Here is a 25,100-nt window from a genome sequence, read left to right as displayed (position 1 = left end):
CATCTTTTACTTACATGGGAATTGCATTTATTCATGCATTTTAGTTTTTAATCCTCTTTAATTTTATTCATCATCTCTTTGTTATATGTATACGTTGTGTGTGTGTCTATACTCTTGTGTGTAAATATGTGGAGGCTTACAATAATTTCAGTTTCTAAGTTTATCACTCTCCATCAATTTTTGAGACAGAGTCTCTCATTGAAGCTAGAGTATTTCATTTTTCACTAAACTATTCCTTCAGAAAGTTCCCAGTACCTGCCTGTCCCTGTCATTCCACTGCTGGTATTAAAGATGTGTGTTTATGCCCAGGTTTTACCCACTTGCATGTGTTCTGAATCCACACGGGCACCAGATGAAGATGGACACTAAAAAGACATTCCACACTAGCTCAGAATTGAGTATAATAAAGGGTTATTTATTTAGGGATAGACTCACACAGATCATGTGTCTCTGCTCGAATTGGGAACAACAACCTAGTCCTGCAGTCTGATGTTCGCTTTACATTGCCATTTATAGTATAAGAGGTCATGCCCAAGTGGGCAGGTAACTTAAAAGCTACTGGCAGTAGGAATTCCTACAACAGGTCCCCAATCTTACACAGCAAATAGTTTACCCATGGAATCATCTCTAATGGTCTTATTCATGTATTTGTTTTTTTTTTAGGAACAAAGAGATCTAACAGGCAGTGAAATCATAAATAAGCTTCAGAATGCAGTTTTATTGAGTTGTTTGTAGAATTAAGGAAGCCATCTTACCTCAATTGCTTAATTATCTTATGTAAAATATAAGTACTCACATCAAAGAATATAGCTATTAGTGAGATATGATTCTCAGAAGACGATGTTACATTAAATAAAATAAACATTTTGTTTCTTCGGGACATGCCTGCTTTTGTTTCGTGAAAATAAAATAATATTTATATTCTATTTAGAATTCTGTTTTAATAGTTGTTACATAGTTATAATCATTTAGTGAAATCTCATAGTAGTCATTATTGACATATAGTCTACAATAACCTTTACCTTGAATTTTAACCTGTAAGTGAATATATAGAGAGATTTATTCAAAAATGAAAAATACATCTAAATACAAATGTCTTCTTTTTATGAGTCCCATGACTTGGATATTTGCTAACACATCTTTTGGACTATGTAGTTTTCTTATCTGAATGGTTATGAGTATAGACATAACAGAAAAATATAGACAATCAGAAGAAGGTCATACAATACTCTAGCTTTCTAAATGCACTCATATACATACATTATAATATAATAATTATAGAAGAATATAGTATCAGGCACAAAGAAACCTTCTTTTGATGGGTTGGTCAGAGTAGTCCATATGATTTCCAAAACAATATATTATCAATGAAGCCCTAGGTTTCTCTGCAGAGTTGAGAGTTGAGGGTGGGTCCTTATTGCTGAAGATACCATACATTTAGGATACACAATGCAGGGAATCCAAGCTGGATTCAGCCTTACAACCTCTTTCTTGTGGTATAGCTTACTTGGTTCCAGAAAATGCTGTGTAAGCTGAGAAGAGTAGAAAACAGTTAAATAGTCCACCTAGCTTCAATACACTAACCATGACAATCACCAGCATGTTAAGATATTAATAGGTGTAAGAAGTAGCTCTCACATGTCTTGACAATCTACAGTTGTCTCATTGAATTTAAGGCCCACTCAATAGGAGAGAAATTATACTGAACACTAACTTAGCCAGCTTCTCAGGAGTAGTAAGGTCATGAACTTAGGAAAGAATTTACTACCATCATTTTGATAGATCAATGCTAATTCCCTATTGTATTATAAATCTTATCATTATACTCACAGATAAGCATATCTACAAGCCCTCATCAAAGAATCTTCTCATAGCAAATGGAAGCCATCTTAGAAAACCACAACTGTACACAATGCAGAGATCATGGGGAGCACAGTCCCAAGGGATACACCAACATCACAGCTTCTGCATCTGTGGCATATTGAACATCTAGGAAGAAGGGCCACAGAGATTGTAAAGCCAGACTATCAGAGACGCTTCTGTGAATCACTCTTTTCTGAAAATTCTGTGTAAACAGTACTAGAAATATGGCAGTATCAGTAGACATTCTGACATTAGTGGAAGGGGGAAATATCTCATGGGGTCTTACCCCTAGATGTAGAACTGTGGGCAACAAATTAGTCTCTTTCAGGGTTGAGCCCCTTCATTGGTTTTCCTATACAGAGTGGTCAGTCTTGAAACCATGTACACACAAACAAGAAAAAGAGATTCAGCAAGTGAGATATATTTACACATGCACAGACACATATGTAAAAAAACATAGTAAAATAAAAATACTATCAGTCTGAGAGGGACATGGGAGCAACTAGAGGAAAGAAGCGAAACAATTTTATTGCAAGGGAAAACACTAAACATAAAAATCAATAAAATAAGATATTTTGAGCCTGAAAGTTTGAGACTTCCAAGGGTATAGATTTCTTTAAAAATTTACCTTGCATAATGAGATTGAATGCTATAAGAGAAACTTAACCTTGAAGATAAAACTTTTAGAGTACTCCAATTTATAAGTTATGATAGTTATGTTGCAAAAGTAAAATGGACAAACATAAAAGCAACATTCACTTATTCAAGGAAATGTACATGAAAATTCCACTTAGCCAATCTAAACTTGGCAATGGACTAAGCAGTGAAATTCAAGAGTACAACACAGACTCAAATTTTAGTTAGAGAAAATTGATTCAATTCCAATATCCACCTTGCGGTGTGAGGTTTTCTGTGGGAGGTGATGTCTGAAAAGCTGCTTAATTGACAAGTGGCTTTGGTCTTGTGCACATGTTTATCAGCTCATGACTCAATCTTTAAAGATGCTCCTTGACAGACTCATAACTGTTAAATTTTATCTTCTTGCACTCAAACCCAGGCATACATTTCCCAATGACAAGAGTGTTATTTGTCTAATTTTGGAGCCATTTATATCCGGACAGCTTTTTAAAATTTAATTTATACTCATTATTATGTGTTTCTGAATGTACAGTTGGGTTGCTGTTGCATGCATGAGGTAGTTAGAGACTGCACATTCCAGTTGCTTCTCTCCTTCCGCATCATATGTGGCCTCCAGGGATGAACTCAGGCTGCCTGTCTCGCAGTACAGCTGTTTTATGCATTGAACCAACTGACTGGCCCTGAGCAGTCTTTTCTTTGTAAAATTCCAGTGGTGGCATTGATTCTAGAAACTATTGTATTTCTATTTACAGATTGTGAACCTGTCAATGTGGATGCAGAGTTAGGTCCTAGAGTTCCATATTCTTGAGAAACTGAAGCAAGAGAGTCACTTGAAACCAAGAACTCAAGACCACTCTGAGTGACATAGAACATCATGTTTCAGAAAATGAATATATCGGATTTTAATTGTCTACATTTATGAGTGAATATATATATATATATATATATATATCCAGAGATACATATAGTTTGAATATCATACTAATATAAGAAGGAACAACAAATTGGTAATCCACCTCAAAAAACTCTAAATTTCACCACATGTTAACATAAGCTCTGAGACCAGAAAATTCAAGCCTGGAATTTATGCATGTGTGTGCACCAGAACATGAGGTATGAGAGACTGCACATTCCAGCTGCTTCTCTCCTTCCACACCACATGTGGCCTCCGAGGATGAATTCAGGCTACTTGTCTTGCACTACATGTGCAAAATATTTATAGAAAAGGTATTTAAATCAGTTAAAGTGAGCCAGGCAGTGGTGGCACACGTCTTCAATCCCAGCACTCATGAGGCAGAGGCAGGCAGATCTCTGTGAGTGTGAGGACAGCCTGGTCTAAAAAAGTGAATTCCAGGACAGCCAAGACTGGTTCACAGAGAAAACCTGCCTCAAAAAGCCAAACCAAGCAAGCAAGCAAGCAAGCGAGCAAACAAACAAACAAACAAATACCTGGCTATAGTTGTGAAACTTCCAAATATTAGTGAACATGAGAATGGATAGGTAACAGTTGTTTATTTATGTTGTATGTTTATAAAAGGCAACCACAACACACGTGCTCCTCACAAAGCTTGTATAGCTCCCCCAGATGTAACGAGGGAAGAAGGTAAATGATTGTAATCTGAAAAGTTCTATTACTGTGGTCCTCGAGAGAGAACCGACTAAGTTGAAGGCAGGCATAGTGGTGCTTTATACCAGATTGTTTGTTCTGATAGTAAAGCATACATCTGATTGATGTGCATTTTATGCACGCCATATCCCAGTAAAATATAAGTTAAAAATACGTCAACTGTGGGAAAGAGTTTCCTGATTTGGGGTGAGGGGTGGTCAGAGGATAATAGAACAGAACAGAGAGCAGTTCTCTCGTTGACTTAATTCTTTGTCCCTGGCTGGCTTGATAAATTCAGTATTTCAGCACTGGGGACTTGCCAGCTCAGATTTTGGATCCTCAGACGCTCACAAACTTCCTGCGTGGGCTCCTCCTGCTAGGCGTTTGTTGAGGATGGATGCATATGGGGACGCAGAATGAAAACAAAAATACAAAAAACCCCAAAAAACCCAACTCCTCTTCAGTTCCACACAGCAGTACAACAGGAATGGCAGAGAGAAGAGCAAAGCTGTGGGGTGAGCACAAAAGGCCCGCGCTAGTGCCAGCGTTTCAGTTGCTGCCGGCTGGACAGCTCCTGGATGACTTCCGGTCCTGGGGTGGACCAGTGGGGCAGGTAGGGTTCTTGGTCCCACTGGGACTGACCTCTGTTCTCCTGCTTGTTAATAGTAACGGGAACTAAGACTTAAAGACGAGGAATAAAACCTCAACCGCCTTGCTTTTTGTTTGAGTTTACATCGCAAACCTGCAGTAGTGAAGGGAACCTCTCCTAGGGAGAAGCTCCGGAGCGCAGCGCGCAGACTTCTCTGAGGGCCAGCGCGGTGGCTCAGTCCCAGGAGTCACAAACTTGCCAGGATTAGAAGCAAATCAGTTAAACCCACCTCGTGCTCATTGCACTTTTCGAGACATTCGAGTGCATGAAAACTCCTGCGGGTTCCTTGGAAAAAGAGAATATGCCCCCCAGGTCTCTTTCCAACCTCTCCTTGCCCGCGGAGGCGAATGAGAGCGAGCTTGTTCCCGAGGTGTGGGAAAAAGATTTCCTGCCGGGCTCAGACGGGACCACCGCGGAGTTGGTGATCCGCTGTGTGATCCCGTCCCTCTACCTAATCATCATTACGGTGGGCTTGCTTGGCAACATCATGCTGGTGAAGATATTCCTCACCAACAGCGCCATGAGGAGCGTCCCCAACATCTTCATCTCTAACCTGGCGGCTGGGGACCTGCTGCTGCTGCTGACCTGCGTTCCAGTGGATGCCTCCCGCTACTTTTTTGATGAGTGGGTATTCGGCAAGCTGGGCTGCAAACTCATCCCCGCCATCCAACTCACCTCGGTGGGGGTTTCTGTGTTCACGCTCACCGCCCTCAGCGCTGACAGGTAAGAATATATAGTTAGCAAGGGGATAAACTGGAAAAGTGATGGGCAGGGACAGGGTCCCAGCATGGTTGGGAACTGGGATGTTCCATCCAGGGAATAAATGTTAAGATAGTTTGGGGTTGGAGATGGGGAAAAGAAAGCGTATGTATGTAATGGGAGCTTAGTATCTCGAGTTAAAAACGCAATGAGAAGCGAAGTTTAAAAACATATACAAACCATTTAAATACTTTAAACTCGCACACGCTAGTAAGATTCTCCCACAACTTTTGAAACCTTACTATGAACTTCATAGAAGATCTACAGCATAAACGAGTTAAAGTTCAGTTGCCTTCTGGATTTCTTTTAAAAATATTTTTCTGTGTGTAAACTTGAGCAAGCTCTTTCCTGATTCAGTAGGGTGATATTCTCACATGTTAGAACACTAAATTCAACTGTGGAAACGGCTTTGCTTAGTCTGTGCACCATTTACAATGTGAAGTAAATATTATTTGTCTAAGTGAAAACAATTAGAATTATTAGTGTTCTTTAAAAATAGGCTGTCATATCTTCCTGTTGGAAAACCTTAAGTTCTTCTAGTTCTTGGTGAAATCAAGTGATCTCCTTCCCCCATAATGCTAAATTTTATTGTCTTAAAACAATGCTATGGGAACAGCCTTAATTATCAAGTCTGCTTTCATATACTCTAGCAGTGCAAGCATTCATTGTTCTACTTGGCAGACCAGTTGGTCAACTTTGTCATTTTCCATGTGTGGAACCCGAAGCTCAGAGAACGGAAGTCCTCCTGTGATTTCTGGGAGAAAAATCCAGGCTTACTGAATGGAGGCTAGGAATATTATCCTGGGCTGTCTGCATCAGACTTTCAGGTCTTTTATGTAGGCGGGAATGTCTAGATCGTTGTCTGGGGGCAATGTTTGTAATTAGGAGCTGTGGTCTCTTTCTCTTGGGAATGAAGGACAGACTGAAGTTATTTAGCTAAACAATTTAACTTGGCTATAAGAATGGTATTTGTTATCCTTATTAATTTGCATATTGAATTATTAATGATTCAGGATCTGAGATTCTGGGGCTTGGATATACTTTATACTAATTTGGAATAAGAGAATTAATATATATTGGAAATATGACAATATTCAGTGGAAAGTCTTTTTGATGCTGTTGTCAAGTAGATACTCAGTTTATATTGCATACTCTTTCAAATTACTACTGGAAAAGTGATTAAAATTTTAAATAATTTAAAAATTTTTTAAAATAATTTATGAACCTTATTTTGTCTTTTTGGCATCAGTTTTATTATCTTTTCAAAAGTTTTATTTGAACTTTAAGGCTAAAATTGACATTTATGCTTGGCTGCTCTTCTTTGGGTGACCTATTTTAATCAGACTCTAAAGGAGCAAATTTAGTTAGAACAAAACACAATGATTAGCCATCACGATAGGTGAACCTGACACAAAGCATTCATTTTAAAACTATGGCATTAATAGCAATACTCAGGGATTGAGTTTATTTCACATACAAGTTTTCCAATCTATTGTCTGGAAACAAGTAGATTTTCCCTGATCAAAGGCAGAAGACTGAAGACTCTCCTGCATTTAGGACATGCTGGGAGCATCATATACACACCACAGCAATTATGTAGACAAAAAGATGCTCACATTATAAAGCAAAGACTGGCACATTGCCTCTTTTGGACCATTGAGTACCCTGGCTGTTTTCAATTTGGAAAAATCAACAAAGCTTAGATAAAAATGTCAATAACATGACAAGCATAAAAAGGGAGGAAAAACAAGTGTCAGGAAATGAAAGAAAAAATATAGGATGACCCACACTTTCACAAAAGATAATTAATTTTTTGAGAACTTTCTAGTTGTCATCCAAATAAAAAGTTGCCTTTTATAGTAAGAACCCAGCTGTGATGTTTTTTTTACAGAGCCATAGTTACAGTATGATCTCTGCGCCTAATTTGTTACATTTATATTAAATAAAGCGTGCGATACCATATGTGACTGAAGTAAATTATGTCTTTTGCTCAATTGATTTCAATCACTGCTAGATTACTTCCATTTTCCTTCTCATTAGAAGTAGCATCATTGACTTAAAATGCACTGTGTTATTCTTGAATATCAATACTATTTTCACAATTCAGTTATGGCTGTGTGACTTTGTTTACTTGTGACACACATGATAAGGAAGAGCGAATGTGCCAGCCTGGATTTTATGGCATCTGGGTCCTCATTGCAGCCATTTTATACACAGATTTTACCTGGAGAAGGATGACAAAATACCACAAAACTTATACTCCTAAGGTTGTGTTTCCTAATATGAAATCAAGACTATTACCTTCAGAGAAGGCATCTGACTCTTTAAACACTGGATTTCTGTTCTTCCCAGAAATCCACTGTGCATGTGAACCCACTGCGCTGGAAATCCTGCAGGAAGCCAGAGCAATGATTCCCAGTGCTCATTGTTTGTAAGCATAATCTATATGCAGACTTGAAAAATATTAGTAAAGTAAAGGCAAAATCTCTCAACATGCATCCTAGGGACTCTGTCACTCAATCTTTGTACAAACTTAATTTATCCTTCTTGTCCTACCCCACTTCTCTAGGTGATTCTGAAGTTTGACGCACACTGAACATTACTAGAGAGTCTCTACTGTACACATCCTGTCCTAACCTTCTATTTAACAGTTCTACTTACCACGATTGATTTTCATTAATGATGTCCTTAATACTCAGACAAATAGCCATTTACTGAGCACACACTGTGTGCTCTGGACATTTTACCGTGTACTAGTGACGCATCAATGAGCAATAGCCTTTCTTCTGTTAATCTATAGCATTCTTCCTGCACAATAATGTTCAATAACATAAAAGACAGTAGCTTAACTAGACATGCTCAAAGAAACAAAGATTTTTGAGATGTTCTGATTACTTTTGCAAGAAGAAAAAGAGATCTATTTTATTTTATATTGTGATTAAACTCAATTTTATAATTACATTAAATTTATACTACCTACAGATATCATAAATGAGATTCAAATTGATGAAGAAATCATCCACTAAAGTTTAATATATGGATGATGATTATACTTCTCTATGGCTGTCTATTGATTGGTTATTCTTTAATTCAGTTTTCAATTAGGAATATCTCTCTGAGACTATTTGTAAGGGAAAATGTAACATTTTACACATATCTGCCATGCTGCTGAGTTTAATTAAATAGGTTTTATGCTGAGGGATATCTTTCTCATGTTTAATGTAAATATTTGAAGAAAGCATGAAAAAACATGCCCACTTTAATATTCATTAGAGGACTTTATTTATCACTTTATGTTTTTCCAAAGATATACTTGCAGCATTAATATTTTTCAGATTTGTATCTATAGCTCAGTGGTATAATGCTTGCTTTACATGCATGATGTGTTGGATTCATTCCCTAATACTCCCTCCTCCCCCACAAAACAAACAAACAAAAACAAACAAAGAAACAAACACTCACAGTTGTAAGATATGTTACAGTTCTGACAGCTTTTGTCATCTGTTGTTTTTTCTAGTGTATTTCTTTGTTTATAGAATTTATAATATTGTCTTTTCATTCAGTTGTGTATTATCTAAAGATTTCCTGAGATATATTTCTTGCGGAATGTGACAAGAATTATCCCTGCTGAAAAGGTCATCCTCATCTTTACCCTACTCTCCAGCTAGGTTTATTTTCTTAAATGAATTTTGGCCTATTGCTAGGAATCTTACCACAATGAACAGTTTATATATATTAATACCATTTAAGTTTCTAGATCTGAAGTGCATATTATAATATGAAGGTAAGTTTTGTGTCATCCTAAAATTTATAAGCTGAAATCTTCCTCCACAAAACAATGGTAGCAGGTACTAGAAACTTTAGGAGGTGATTAGGTCTTTAGAGAAGGGTCATTGTAAAAACAACTCCAGAAGGACCCAGTAGAAGACACTGTTTATGTTCAGTAAGTGAAGGCACAGTGAAACCACTAACTACAGGAAGAAAGAGAAGCATTGATGGGAGCAACCTGCCAGGTTGCCTCAGAGAATAGATGTTAGCAGCTAGCCAGGAAAGCAGGTCGGGTCTGTATGATAGTCATCAGGGTGGGGTGCTTGGCTGAGCAGGCTGTCTCCAAATATGAGTCCTTTCCCACCTGTCATGACTACACATTGCCACTAAGATACAAAAGGTGAGAGGATAGACTTCTATACGGTCTAACAAAATAAAATAGGCCTATAAAAACAGAATACTCTTCAATGTTCAGTTCTTTCAATTGTACTGTGGAGAAAAATCCCACTCTGGACTCATATCTGAGATTTATTGATTAGGAAAACGTTAAGGAAAAATGTGGAGAGTCTCAGAGTCTGAAGTTATGAGACAAGAATCAAGGTAGAATTTAACTGCATTCCTTTGTAACTCAGTTATTTCCCTTAGCTAGCAATTATAATGATAGATTGGAAATGAACACATTTATGTAAAAATAGAATAGCTTATCAAATTCATTGAAAAATGATACATGTACTGTGCATTGATTGAAGATAAAATCATTGTGAAAGAGGCAATCATCACTGCTTAGGAGATTCTACTTTAAAATATTCTCTCTGCTTGAGCTCTGTGCCAAGAAGGCCTGGAATGAATTGGAGACACTGAGATGCCAGGGAGTTTGTATCTTCCATACATTAGAAAGCAGCTAGGATAAAACAAAGTATTGGTACTTATACTTCCAGAGAAATTTATTCCCCTCTCCCCTCCTTCTCTTTCTCCTTCCCTTCTTTCTCTTTTTTTCTTTTATCCTCCATTTTCTTCTTCTTTCCCTCCCTCCCTCCTTTCTTCCTAGAGAGTAACTTGAGTCTCTTGTTCTAGGTACAGAGCTATCGTGAACCCCATGGACATGCAGACTTCTGGCGTGGTGCTGTGGACCAGTGTGAAGGCTGTGGGCATCTGGGTGGTCTCTGTGTTGTTGGCTGTCCCAGAAGCTGTGTTTTCGGAAGTAGCACGAATTGGTAGCTTGGATAACAGCAGTTTCACGGCATGCATACCTTACCCGCAAACAGATGAGCTGCATCCAAAGATTCACTCAGTGCTCATTTTTCTTGTTTATTTCCTCATACCACTTGTTATTATAAGTATTTATTATTATCATATTGCAAAGACTTTAATTAAAAGTGCACACAATCTTCCAGGAGAATACAATGAACATACCAAAAAGCAGGTAAGTTGGGTCAGGATCTGTGTGTGTGTGTGTGTGTGTGTGTGTGTGTGTGTATTATTTTATGGGTTGTTAATCTTATGAAATATAAAGACAGCCTATGGGCTTTCACTTGCTTTACCAGAGGGATTCTTGGAGAATTTCTTGTATGTGTTTGTGTCACATATAAATGGAATCTACCCGGATCCCATTTATCAGATATTTGAGCCTCTGACAAGAGTTGGAATGTTATCAGTAGAAACTAATGTCCCTGTTCTTGGTGACAGTTATGTTGGTAAAGAACCCGCTTAGTAGTGTGAGGACTGAGTTTGGGTCCCCTGAAGCCACGTAAAAATGTCAGGCATGGGCCATAACTAACAACAAGAGGAGGAAATGTGAAGACAGGAAATTCCCTGGAGCTTGCTGGCCAGTTAGTCTACTATCTGTACAAAGGGTTCAGTGAGAGAACCACCCCTCCCAAACAAAGTAGAGAGTGATAGTGGAATACACGGTCAGCTTCTGGCTTCTACACACAAGTACATATGCACATATGTATTCACATGCACATCTAATGGGCCAGAACATGTTTCAGAGAGGCAATGGCTGCTTGTTGCCGATTTGAAAACAAACTTAATCTCAGATAACTGACGTTGGTGGTAGATGTTGAGGATGGAGAGAATGCAGCCTTGAGTCACCAATCGGCAGCAAGAGCTGGCAGAGGTTTTCATGGGGCAAAGCAGCCTTCGTTAATTAGCAATGTGAAGAGTCGACACTCATTTTAGAGATTCAGATATTGAACCAATGTTTCAAACAAACAAATCATTCATTATTTAAATATCTGGAACCATGGAGGCAAAAAATCTATGCAACAGGTTCATTGTGTCCTTTACTTTATATAACTAGACACACATACACACACACAATCTAACTAGTTCTGTAATCTAAGTTGTATCACAATTGGATGTTTGAGTTTTGATTTTTGATTTCCTTTAAGTTGAATTCTTCGAATACCCACAGTTTTTTTTTTAAATGCTACTAGTTCTGCCTTATTTTTGTAAATTTCCTCTTGGAGATTTATAAACCATGATTGGGTACCTGATTCTTGACATTTTCCAACGTATCATCTCAAAGCCCAACTTTCTAGAACTTGAGTCTCCAGTTTAAGAATGCCATGGAAGTTTCACACCTGTGCTGTGTCATCTAGGCAGGATACCATGAGAACTCTAAACTCCATATTCATACTTCTGAAAATGGTCGCATTTTCTAATGTAGGGCACCAAGATGCAACAGTAGGACCACTGCTTTCTATTTCTCAGTTTCAGCTATGTGAGCTTCAGCTTTCAGACTTTCCTTTTTTTCTTAAATACTCTAGCTGCTGACCAAAGTCTCCATCGCACAAAACGTGAAGTCTGTTGTCAGTGTCTTCTGATGAACTGTGTCCCTACTCACATTGTTATACTTACATATTTAAGCAAATTGGGAATAAGATCTAAATTTGTACTCTATATTTTATAGAAGAATTCTTAAGTTAAAATATTAAATGTCTGACTTTGAATTCTATTTCTTACAAACCTGAAGCTTTCTTTAAATAGTAAGCATAGCATAAATTTTATGAAAAAGAAACATAAAATATAATCCAGTTTAATAATGTTAGTAGGGTTGATAGTTACATCATAAGTTTAAAAATCATTTTATCTATCTATCTATCTATCTATCTATCTGTCATCTATATCTATCCATCTATATGTCTATTATTTATCCATCGTCTATCTATTTATATGTGTGTGCATCCTTATACATTCAGCCCATGGTGAGTCTATGAGAATTTGAGGACTGCTTCCTGGAGTTATTTCTCCTTTTCTAACATATGGGCCCTGAGTATTGAATTCAGTTCATTAGGTTTAAGATTATATGGATTTAGCCACTAAGCCACCTCTCCAATTCCAGAAAATTTTGATTATTATCTGATTATATATATGTGTGTGTGTGTGTGTGTGTGTGTGTGAAAGAGAGAGAGAGAAGAAATAGTGAGAACTATAAGAAAAATAGTCAAGTTCTATTTTAATAAGTCATTTTTTTCTTGTTTAAAATACGCTGATACTTGGAAAATATATGCACTTGTGTGTGTTCTATGCTTAATCAATTTAGCATATTTAATATAAATAAAATATTTTACATTTTTTACTAACATGGCCCTACCCTAAGTAAAAAGATAATACCTTAAGGAGTTCATTAATATTACTACTTTGACATGAAGATTGCTATGCATAATTTATCATCTGACCTTATAGAATTGCTAAATACTTTTAAAAGAAAATAATGTGGTGAACAAAATAGTCTTGGTCCAGCTGTTAGAGTAATCACTTGATGAGGGAATGAAACAATGTGTGTGTTTGGGTTTCACCACAAGCACTGATAAGGTTCCTTGCTCCTGGGCTGTGAGTTTGGGCTGTGACTGACTCTCTTTCCGTTTGACCAAAGGGCTTCTCTGCTGCTGTTCACAGATGGAGACCCGGAAACGCCTGGCTAAGATTGTGCTTGTTTTCGTGGCCTGCTTTGTCTTCTGCTGGTTTCCCAACCACGTCCTTTACTTGTACAGGTCTTTCAACTACAAGGAAATCGACCCTTCCCTTGGTCACATGATAGTCACCTTAGTGGCCCGGGTTCTGAGTTTCAGCAATTCCTGTGTCAATCCCTTTGCTCTTTACCTGCTAAGCGAAAGCTTCCGGAAGCATTTCAACAGCCAGCTCTGCTGCAGGAGGAAGTCCTATCCCGAGAGGTCAACCAGCTACCTTCTCAGCTCTTCTGCTGTGAGGATGACTTCTCTGAAGAGCAACACAAAGAACATGGTGACCAGTTCTGTCCTGATAAATGGGCATAGTGCAAAGCAGGAGATAGCACTGTGATAGGAGGCCATTCAACTCACTCTTGGAACATCCCGTACAGACTTTGCTATTATTATTGAGCAAAACCAAACTAAATAATTTCCACATGCATACTATTCCCTAGCTGACTCAAGAACAAGACAAATAGTTTTCTCTCAATAAAATTTTGCATTACACCATGTACATTTATATTAAACACACATAACTCAGATATATCTTTTGCTAACATTGATTTACAAATTCCCTGGAATTTAAGGCATTGCAATAAGCAACTGTGCCATATTTACTTTAAATTCTTTTTATTCTAAATCATAGAGAATATTTCCATACTGAGTCAGTAATTTGGTGAGAGATAATATTCAAACACCTATTATTGGTAATAAACACATCATTCTGATGAGTAAATTTTATTTATAACTAGTATATATGTATATATCAATTTTAGCCCCCTCAAGTGGAGTTTTATCATTATCCATCAATATTTATGGTTCTTTACATAATTATAATTTTTAGAAATGTTTCTAAGTTCAAGATAAAGTTTTGGAAAGTATGATAACATTTTTATTATGAATTGTAAGTTGATATATGAATGTGTATATGTAAAACAGGTATTCTATGCTCCAAATTCCAATAACAATACTCAGACTATTGCATGACCATTTTTGTAAGCAGTTAAATTCTTGACAATTTGGTTGCTTCTGTGTAGGTAATACAATTTGTATAATTCTGGTGAAATCTCATTTGCTCTTGCATCTGCCAGCTGACAAGTGTATGGGATCTCAGGCACTTTTCTCTGCATGATATCACAGTTTTCTCTGAATAAACATCTTGATCTTTTTCAACAGATTATAAACATTGTTTTATGAAATCCCAAAGCTACTTCTTTCATCAACCTACACCAAATATCTAATTCTTTAGTTTCTTCATGCCAAATTGAATTCTAAATACATCAAGGTGACTCTACTGGCACATTAAGCTTCCCTTTAAATATTCCTAACACACACTACTGAAGAAATGAAAAAATCATTTGGATACAGCAATTGAAAAATAAATGAAAGCAGATTTTCTATACATATGATAATAAGGATGATAATGAATACTAATCAAATGTTTGTTGTTTTCTAACGTATTGCCAGAGCTTTAGATGTAATTTTAATTTTTCTTCCATATAAATTCTTAAAATGAATAAACGAAGGATCCAATTTTCTAGGTTATGAAGATGCTAAAATTGTGGGGTATCTTTACTCAAAAGATGACACAATTCACAAATCCAATGAGACTCTTAATACATTGCCAGAAACCTGGTCTTTAGCCTTCATTAACTTCATGAAAAGATCATATGTAAAGTAGGCCTTGATTTCTTTATTTTATAGGTTGTGAAATTGAGGTGCAACTATATTTAGTGGCTTAGGGGGAAAATAATCCTGCCATGTGGACAACTTTTAATATAAAACCAGATACTACATCATAAAGTGGGTGCTCAACTACTTCACTGCCATTCAGTTGTCACTTTATACAGCTGATCTCCACCTTCAGGCAAGTTTCAGATCTATTCACCATGAAGTCACACAGTGCTCATAAAGTTTACATTAACGTTGAGCATCTCAAAATTATTTCAGGCCCATTCACTGCAATTTGTACAGTCAAATCCCAAGAATTAAGAATCCTTGGTCAATGAAGAATATTTCTTATTAAGAATATTAAGAAGATAATAGGCACATAAGAAAGATGTCTGATATTATTCTTTTAGTCTATATACATAGAAATAGATAAAATAGTATAAAACAGATGCATATATCTTTAATTTAATTATATGACCTTAAAACTAAAAGGAAATGTTCATACATTAACTATGAATTCAAGAGAATGCAATTGGATTATAACAATCAGATATTTTGTAAGGATGAAAAACATTTATTTATGAAACAATTTCAACAAGTTTTTTCTAAGCCTTTTACTGCAATGTTTTTCTGCACAGATGGCAATGCAAATCTCTAGCTTCCTTTTACAAGAACGTATATTAACAATGGGCATAGTTCTAAATGTATGATTATAGTTTGCCTGTATTTAAACTTTAAGCTGTTTCATTTTTATTTTATGTGTATGAGGTTTTCGCCTTCATACACATATGTGCACTGTATGTGTGCTTGGTGCCTATGGATGCAAGAAGGCACTGAATTCCCTGGAACTGCAGTTACAGATTGTGAGCCACATATGAGTACTGGGAACCAAGACTAGGTCTTCTGCAAGAGAAGCAAGAAATTTTGACAACTGAACCATTTTTCCATCCCTTCAAAAGTTCTCTCTCTCTCTCTTTTTTTTTTTGGCATAGACATGGAAAGTTACTACATTAGTATATTTTTTATAATGTGTAGTAAGGAGGCTGCTTGTTGGTTCCCAGCCAATTAGCCCCCAAATAGTCACACAGAAACTGTATTAATTAAATCATTGCTTGCCCCATTAGTTCTAGCTTCTTATTGGCTAATTTCTTACATATTAATTTAACTCATTCCATTAATCTGTGTATCGCTACAAGGCTGTGGCTTACAGGGCAAAATTCCCAGCGTCTGTCTCCAGTGGCTCCATGGCTTCTCTCTGAATGCCCTTCTGAGCATTCAGCCTAGCTTTCCCTTCCTAGCTAAATTCTACCCTGCTATAGGTCCAAAGCAGTTTCTTTTTTAATTAATGGTAATCCCAGCACACAGAGGGGATTCTCACATCACCAAGCCTATCTCACTCATGAACATCGATGCAAAAATTCTCAGTAAAATACTGGCAAACCGAATCCAAGAACAAATAAGAAAAATTATCCATTATGATCAAGTAGGCTTCATCCCAGAGATGCAGGGCTGGTTCAACATACGCAAATCTATCAATGTAATCCAGCATATAAATAAACTGAAAGAAAAAAACCATATGATCATTCTAGTGATATGCCTTATGTAGAAAATATTTATTAAAATTTGAGATTTTTCTGAATTGGTGATATTACCCTATGTCTCAATGCTCAGCAATGGCAGGCAATTACAGGTCCATATTTCCCAGGGTTAAAGACAATCTACAGGGATTATACTGAATAAAATAAATTATATGTGATAAAAATCTCTTTTGGGGAATTATACTATTTTTTGGCCAATTTAGGCCAATGTAAATGTTTTTTTTTTTTTTCTGGTCATAGTGTGCTTTCCTATCACCCAGGATTAATTAATTAATTTGTCTATTTATTTATTTTAAAAAGAAAATAAACTTTTTTCATTTTACATATCTATACCATTTCTTACTCCCTCCCTTCCTTCCATTCTCTCCACTTCCCCTGCCATCAACTCCTCAGAGATGGTAAGGTACAATGCTTTGGGGAAGGTCCGAGGCCCTCCCTACTATATCTAGACTGAGCAAGGCATCTATTCATAGAAAATGGGTTCTCAAAAAGCTAATAGAGCAACAAGGATAAATCCTGGTGCCACTGCCACTGGCCCTGCCGTCTGCCTCAGCCATACAACTCTCACCCTTATTTAGAGGGTTCAGTTTGGTCCTATGTTGGTTACTTCTCTGTCCGGCTGTAGTTGGTGAGCTGCCATCAACTCGGATAAACTGTTTTAGTGGGTATCCCCATCATGGTCTTGACCTCTTTGCTCATATTTTCATTCCTCCTACTCTTCAACTGGACTTTGGGAGATCAGCTCAGAGCTCTGCTATGGGACTCTGCCTCTGTTTCCATCAGTTGCCAGATGAAAGTTCTATGGTGACATTTAAGATATTCATCAATCTAACTACAGGGAAAGACCAGTTCAGTCACCCTCTCTACTATTGCTTAGGGTCTTAGGTAGAGTCATCCTTGTGGATTCCTGAGAATTTATCTGGGGCCAGCTTTCTTGCCAGACCCATAGTGGCTCCCTCAATCAGTATATCTCTCTTTTCTTGCTCTCCATCTCTGTCCTTCCCCCATCTCAGCTATCCTATTCCCTCAAGTTCTCTTCCTCCCTTCTCTTCTCCCTTCCTCTTCCCTCTCTTCCCCCTTTCTCCCATGCCCCACATGGTCCAAATTTTGTCAATTTCTCCTTTTCAGGTGGTTCTATATATGTTTTTCTTAGGGTTCAGCTTGTTATTTAACTTCTCTAAGTTCATTGGTCTATAGGCTCGTTATCCTTTGCTTTACAGCTAGTATCCACTTATGAGTGAGTATAGACCATGTTCATCTTTCTGGGACTGGGTTATCCCTCTCATGATGTTTTTTTTCTAGTTCCATTCATTTGCATGCAAATTTCAATATGTCATTGTTTTTATACCACTGAGTACTACTTCATTCTGTAAATGTACCACATTTTATTTATCCATTCTTTGGTTGAGGGGTATCTAGGTTGTTCCAGGTTCTGGTTATTATGAATATAGCTGCTATGAACATAGCTGAATAAATGTCCTTGTAGTATGATTGAGCATCCTTTGCGTATATGCCTATGAGTGGTTTTCATGTGTATTGGGGTGGGTTGATTCCCAATTTTCTGAGAAACCACCATACTGATTTCCAGAGTGCTTATACATTTTTGCATTTCCACTAGCAATTGAGGAATATTCCCCTTACTCCACATCGTCTCCAGCATAAACTAGAATTGGTGTTTTTTATCTTAACTAATTTGACTTATATAATATGATATTTTAGAGTCATTTAGATTTGCATTTCCCTGATGTTTAAGGATGTTGAATATTTCCTTAAGTGTCTTTCGGTCATTTGAGATTCTTCCGTTGAGAATTCTCTGTTTAGTTCTGTACCCCATTTTAAACTTGGATTATTTGGAATTTTGACATCTAATTTCTTGAGTTCTTTATATATTTTGGAGACCAGTCCTCTTTTTGATATGGGGTTGGAGAAGATATTTTGCCATTCAGTAGGCTGTCTTTTTATCTTATTGGCTATGTCCTTTGCTTTACGGAAGTTTTTCAGTTTAGGAGGTCCCATTTATTTAGGTTTTCTCTCAGTGTCTATGATACTGGTGTTATATTTTGGTCTCCTATGCCCATGTATTGAAGGGTACTTCCCACTTTCTCTTCTTTCAGGTTCAAAATGGTTATATTTATATTGAGATCTTTAATTCATTTGGACTAGAGTTTTGTGCATGAGGATAAATATGGGTCTATTTGCACTCTTCTCCATGTTGGCATCTAATTATTCCAGTGCCATTTTTGAAGAGGCTTTTGTTTTTTCCATTGTATAATTTAGCTTCTTTGTCAAAAATCAGGTGTTTATAGGTGTGTGGATTATTATCCACGTCTTTGATTCGATTCCATTGATCAGCTTGTCTGTTTTTATGCCAATACCAAGCTCTTTTCATTGCTGTATCTCTAGAATAGAGCTTGATATCAGGGATGGTGATACCTCCAGAAATTCCTTTAAATCCAGAGAATCATTAGGTCTTACTACAAAAACCTGTACTCCAGAAAATGGGAAAATGTAAAAGAAATGGTCAATTTTCTGGATAGGCATCACATACTAAAATTAAATCAAGATAAGGCGAACAATTTAAATAGACCTATAACCTAAAAAGAAATAGAATCAGTCATTAAATGCCTCTCGACAAAAAAACAAAACAAAGCAAAATAAAAACAACCAAGGACCAGATGGTTTTAATGCATAGTTCTATCAGAACTTCAAAGAAGAGCTAATACCTATTCTCCTCAAAATGTTCCACATAGAAACAGGAAAAAAACATTGTCAAATTCCTTTTATGAGGCTACAGTTACCCTGATACCAAAATCATACAAAGACTCAACCAAGAAAGAGAATTACAGACCAATCTCACTCATGAACATAGATGCAAAAAAAACAAATAAAAACACTAAAATACTGGCAAAACGAATCCAAGAACACATCAAAAAAAAAGTCATCCACCATGATCAATTCGGCTTTATCCCAGAGATACAGAGATGGGTCAACCTACAAAAATCTATTAAAATAATCCACCATATAAATGAACTGAAAGAAAAAACTATGATATGATTATCTCATTAGATGCTGAAAAAGCATTTGACAAAATCCAACACTCCTTCATAATAAAGGTCTTGGAGAGATCAGGGATGCAATGAACATATCTAACATATTAAAAGCAATATACAGCAAGCTAACAGTCAAAACCAAATTAAATGGAGAGAAACACATGGTAATTCCACTATAATCAGGAACAAGATAAGACTGTCTACTGTCTCCGTATTTATTCAACATAGTTATTGAAGTTCTGGCTAGAACAATAAGACAACAAAAGGAGATCAAGGGGTTTCATATTGGAAAGGAAGAAGCCAAATTTTTGCTATTTGCAGATGATATTTGAGTATACATAAGGGGCCCCATAAACTCTATCAGGGATCTCCTACAGCTGATAAATATGTTCAGTAATGTGGCAGGATACAAGATCAACTCAAAAAATTGGTAGCCCTTCTATATACAAATGATGAAGCTGAGAAAGAAATCAGAGAACATCACCCTTCACAATAGCCATAAATAACATAAAATATCTTGGGGTAACACTAACTGAAGAAGTGAAAGACCTATTTAACAAGACCTTTATGTCTTTGAAGAAAGAAATTGAAGAAGATACCAGAAAATTAAAAGATCTCCCATGCTCTTGGATAGGTAGGATCAACATAATAAAACTGGCAATCCTACCAAAAGCAATCTATAGATTCAATGCAATCCCCATAAAAATCCCAACACAATTCTTCACAGACCTTAAAAAAACAATAATCAACTTTATACAGAAAAAAAAACAGGATAGCCAAAACAATCATGTGCAATGTAAGTAGTCTAAACATGCTTAATGTAGGTAAGTCTAAACTAGGATGTTTGAAAGAGTAGATGCATTAAATGTATTTTTTTTGGTAGGGACGGGCTACATAGTATTGGTTGGCCTAGAGTAGTCTATTTAGTTCAGTTTGGCCTTAAACTCACAGAGATTCACTTGGTTCTGCCTCTTGAGTGCTGGTGTTAAATACATAAATAGCCATGCCTGGCCTTAAATGCATTGTTAATTTGATATATTCAATATACAATGGATTTTTCATAGAATTGCTGGGTCACTACCACACTGTGGGCTAAAGAGCATTTGTGCTTGTTCCTGGATATTTGAATATTTCATAAATCTTTCTAAGGTTGAATGTTCTTTCAGTTTTCATGTGCTGGAGACTTAATCCCATTTCAATAGTGTTAATAGGCATAATCTTCTAAGAGGTGAGTCAGAAAAGAGGGTTCTGTCTTATAGGATACATTAATGTCTTAATCATGAGAGTGAGCTCATTCACACAGGAACAGCATCTATATAAAGAACATCAGCTTCCCTTTCTCTCTAGTTCCCACATGCTCTGATTTGTGACTCTTTCTGCTGCTTATGATGTGGCAAGTATGTCTCCAGATGTCAGTGATCTTAAACTTTCCATTTTGAAATAGTGAGCCAGGTAACCTTGTATTATTTACAAGTTATACAGCCTATCCAGCAAAGACAGAGATAGTTATTATTACCAAAATATGATAATAAAGTAAATTAGCCCCAAGTTTACCTTTGAAGTGCAGAGAGCAATAGCATACCAAGTGAAGGGCACAAAGCAGTCAGAAGAAGAGTGAATATTCTTACTTTTGATGACCATGTGTGATATTCCTTACTATTAAAACACCCTCCTTAAAACAGGATCTGTGAAGAAAATAAAAACATTAACCTTTCATATGCTTGAGACTAGGTCCTAACCTCACAATTATCTCATGCCTATAAGATTGATTGGTGACATCATAATGTTTTGTATGTGATGTAAGGTTGTCAGGCAATGCCTGGCATAATAGTAAATATTCACTAAAGGTACTATCTGATGTTAAAATTGACTCCCGTCATCTAGTGGAATGATAATAAAATTTCTTAAATGTTTGGTACGATAGCTAGTACCGTGTCCTTTATAAGAATCATTGTGCTACTTCTTGTAAGGCAGCATCATTCTAATTTCAATGCAATGTATAAGAAATTTGAATGTTAATAGAAGGCAAAACACATAAGGAAGTACTTATAATTAAGCTCTTATTTCTAAATTCTTATAGAATTCTCTATTTGGGGACATATTAGTCAATGTAGGGATAAAATACTATAATTAACCTATTAGATGAAGTCATCAAATAACATCATAGCTGTTATTGTTAGTATAACTACATAATATGATATCCCACAATGATGACATCACCAGATGACATATTTCTAGGAATGCATTGTTCTTTCTAAGCAATGCATGCATGTATGCTCTCTATAGTTTAGACTCCCAGGAATTTTGAATTCAGTTAATTCTTTGAAAAAGAGGATTAAGTATGTTAGTTTCCTCCCTGAAATATAGAGTTTATTTTATAAGAACAAAGAGAATGGCACTTTGAGTTTAGCTTGATCATTCTCAGAATAAGGAAAATAGATTAAATTTTAAGTCACCTTCCTTAGTACATTTATAAAATTACATCTTGTGTATAAAAATGTGGAACTGTAATTTTGCTGCCAAATTCCTTTATTCATTTTGTGTGTGCTATATGAAAAATGGAGAAGACTAAACCTTGGTGAATTTTTAAAAATGCAGTACACATTTCATTTGTCTATTTGCTTGTTAGAGCATATGCTAAATATTGATTAAGTCCCATGGAGTTCTGGAATAATTAATAGTGTTTGAACAAGTGTAATCCCCATGTACTCATATTTTATTTTTAGCTTCATTGCTCAGTCAGAAAATAACTCTATGCTTCTAAGAAAGAAACTATCTCAATCACTAGACAGCACTTAAAATAGAATATGGATAAACACTTTAACTTCAAATAATTTAACATTGCAGTATGCTTTCCTTAGCCTTGCTCAAAACAGTAAGGAAAGCTGTCACAAAATATGGTCCAGCTTCAGGATTGAAAATTATTTTTGTAAAGTTATAAAGGAACAAAAGAAAATAAGCAAGAGAAGTGTTTTTGTGACTGTGGCACTAGTGACCATTAGAGGAAACCTTGCTTATTGAAATAAGCAATGGTTACAGCATTGCACACCAGTTTACTCTCTAAAATTTTGCCAAGTTATTTTATTGTCAGTATGCTACATCCTAGCAGGTTTTTGGACATGAAATTTTTCTGTATCCATAGCTCAGCATTAATCTGTAGTGGACAATTTCAAATCATATCAACAAACCTTAATGAAGATTTTATTTCTAAGAACTAACTCTTCCCTTGTGTAACAAATTGATAATAATTAACCCAATGATTCATGGTGGAAGAATTATATAAATTAAAGCCATTTGGGAATTTTTAAATTTATTTACCGATACTCAACGAAACTATTTGAAATGAGAAACCCATAGTCATTTGAGTTATCTCAAATATCAAGTCAGAAAAACAAATTATCTAGATTATCCATTCTGAAATCCAAGTAATAGGATACTTCAATTGTTGTTTTTTATTATAATAAAAAAATTGCTTGGAAACTTGAGCCTATACTTAAAACTTTTAATTGTCTGCTTGGTGTTAGGAATCTGCTTCTAGTATATGATACTCTATTGTTTCATTCTAGGCACAATGTACAAGCAAATTCATAATGATTTGGCCCATCAGTTTCCTTATTATTATCTCGGAGCTAGATTTTTTCCTTAGTCCAGGTTAGTCTCTAACTCCAAGTTGCACAGTACCTGCCTCCCCTAATAGGGTTGTATGCATGCTGGACCACAGCAGACCTAGAATAACACAACCTTCACAATTTCCTGGTGTTAACTTATGTGCATGTATTAAAGCAACTTATTTCTTTTTTATTTGTTTATTTTTCAGTTTTTAATTTATTTTACATACCAACCATAGTTCTCCCTCCTCCATCTCTTCTTGCTCCCCCACCTTCTCCCAACTCACCCCCAATCCACTCCTCAGAAAGGGTAGGTCTATCATGGAGAGTAAACAAGACCTGGCACATTCAATTGAGGCATGACCAACAAATCCCTCCCCCCAGCCCCAATTGCATCAAGGCTGAGCAAGGCATCCTACCATACAGAATGGTTTCCAGAAAACCAGATCCTGCTCCAGGGATAGATCCTTGTCCCACTGCTAGGGATCCCACAAGCAGAGGGCCTAATTGGGTCCCTGCAGACTCCCCAGCTGTTGTTCTAGAGTCATTGAGCTCTCACAAGTTTGGATCAGCTGTCTTCATGGATTTCCCTGTCATGACCTTGACCCGCCCTTGCTCATGTGAACCCTCCTCTTCACAATCCACAGTTCCAGAGAATCTACCCAGGTAATAAGGAGGAACCTAAGAGGTACACATGGATCACCCTGGGGAAGGGAAATAGATGAACTCTTTTGGCAAAACTGGGGGCGGGGTGGGGGAGGGAGAGTGGCAAAAGGGAGAAGGTGGGAGATGACACCATCAGGGAATGGGATGGTCGAGTTGAGGAATGGACATAGAGGGAGAGCAAGGAAAGTGATATCTAGATAGAGGGAGCCATTACAGGGCTAGGGAGAAACCTGCTGCTAGGGAATTTCCCAGGAATCCACAAGGATGAGCCCAGCTAAGACCCTAGCAATTTTAAAGAGGGTTCTGAACTGACCTACCCTTGTAATCAAATATATGACTACCTAAATAGGCATCATAGAACCTTCTTCCAGCAACTGACGAAAACAGATGCAGAGAGCCACATCCAAGCACTACAAGTTCTTTCTTTTCTTTCTCAGTACTGTCTCTTGTGAGAGTGAAGAAAATAAAGAAATAAAGAAGGGGGGAGCAGAAAAGGGAACAGAGAGAAAAGCCAAGATGGCAAGAGAGGGAGGGGCTTGTCTCTTAAAGTGATGAACAATCATAACACACTTGACATATTCATCGTCCTAAATTTGTGGTTTTATTGCATGAATTTTCTTCATTACAAAGCATGCCAATATTGGCCAAACAATGATGTGATTTTATACTCATTAAAATTCAATGTTAGACTGAATTTAGTATGTTCTTATCACTAAGCTTAAAACATAAATTTATCCCAGTAACAAATTTCCAGCAGTGCAGTTTCTGCTTATCTGTTTAATCAGATTCATCTTTGGGGATCAGCAAGAACCACATAAAAGTAGATGCTAGAATTCAGGTGTTTTTGAGCCTTCTGTTTTACTTTTGTATTTCAACCTAAGCTATACTAAGCTTTCTAGAATGTTTAGAAATTAGAGCCTTGTTCTCTTGTCTGGCATCTTGCCAAAACCAGCACTAATGAATGCATGGAGTTGAATTCAGTGGTTTAGAATATTTCTTCAAACAGAACAAGAATTTACCATTTATTTCAGGAGAATTTATGACTTGAGAAACGAAGATAAATGTTAATGCCTCTGTAGTGCTTATAATAGCTTAATTTTTCATTTTTAACTTCAACTTTAGAATATCATGGTGACTTATTTTTAACTAATATGATTACTTAAAAAATCAGTATGGAAAATTCATATATGTGAAGTCAAAAGTCATAGTTCTACAATCTTTTTAGAACACTTTGTGTATCAAGTGGAGGAAATTTCTGCTTAAGTTAGTT

At 36.5% G+C, this 25,100-nt stretch overlaps 1 protein-coding gene across 1 annotated transcript; it reads left to right on the top strand.

Annotated features, from left to right (window-relative positions):
• Positions 1–4,495: 4,495 nt before the first annotated feature.
• Nmbr (neuromedin B receptor) lies at positions 4,496–14,385 on the top strand. Its single transcript, XM_041680353.1, has 3 exons — positions 4,496–5,480; positions 10,359–10,707; positions 13,188–14,385. Exons 1-3 carry the CDS (start codon positions 5,023–5,025, stop codon positions 13,587–13,589), a joined length of 1,209 nt encoding a protein of 402 aa, XP_041536287.1. The 5' UTR covers positions 4,496–5,022; the 3' UTR covers positions 13,590–14,385.
• The last annotated feature ends 10,715 nt before the right edge of the window (positions 14,386–25,100 follow it).

This window comes from Microtus oregoni, unplaced genomic scaffold (genome assembly GCF_018167655.1).
Source record: "Microtus oregoni isolate MIOR12 unplaced genomic scaffold, Mior012 000033F_ref0000390, whole genome shotgun sequence".
NCBI classification, from domain to species: Eukaryota; Metazoa; Chordata; class Mammalia; order Rodentia; family Cricetidae; genus Microtus; species Microtus oregoni.
The sequence above is the reverse complement of the archived record's forward strand: the minus strand, read 5'-3'. Positions and strand labels throughout refer to the sequence as shown.

What these genes read in the sequence shown, in the direction of transcription:
- Nmbr (XM_041680353.1), top strand. Translation starts at nt 5,023, where the DNA reads ATGAAAACTCCTGCGGGTTCCTTGGAAAAAGAGAATATGCCCCCCAGG. An exon ending in ACCGCCCTCAGCGCTGACAG is followed by an intron (nt 5,481 to 10,358) that starts GTAAGAATATAT and finishes CTCTTGTTCTAG; the next exon opens with GTACAGAGCTATCGTGAACC. An exon ending in ATGAACATACCAAAAAGCAG is followed by an intron (nt 10,708 to 13,187) that starts GTAAGTTGGGTC and finishes TGCTGTTCACAG; the next exon opens with ATGGAGACCCGGAAACGCCT.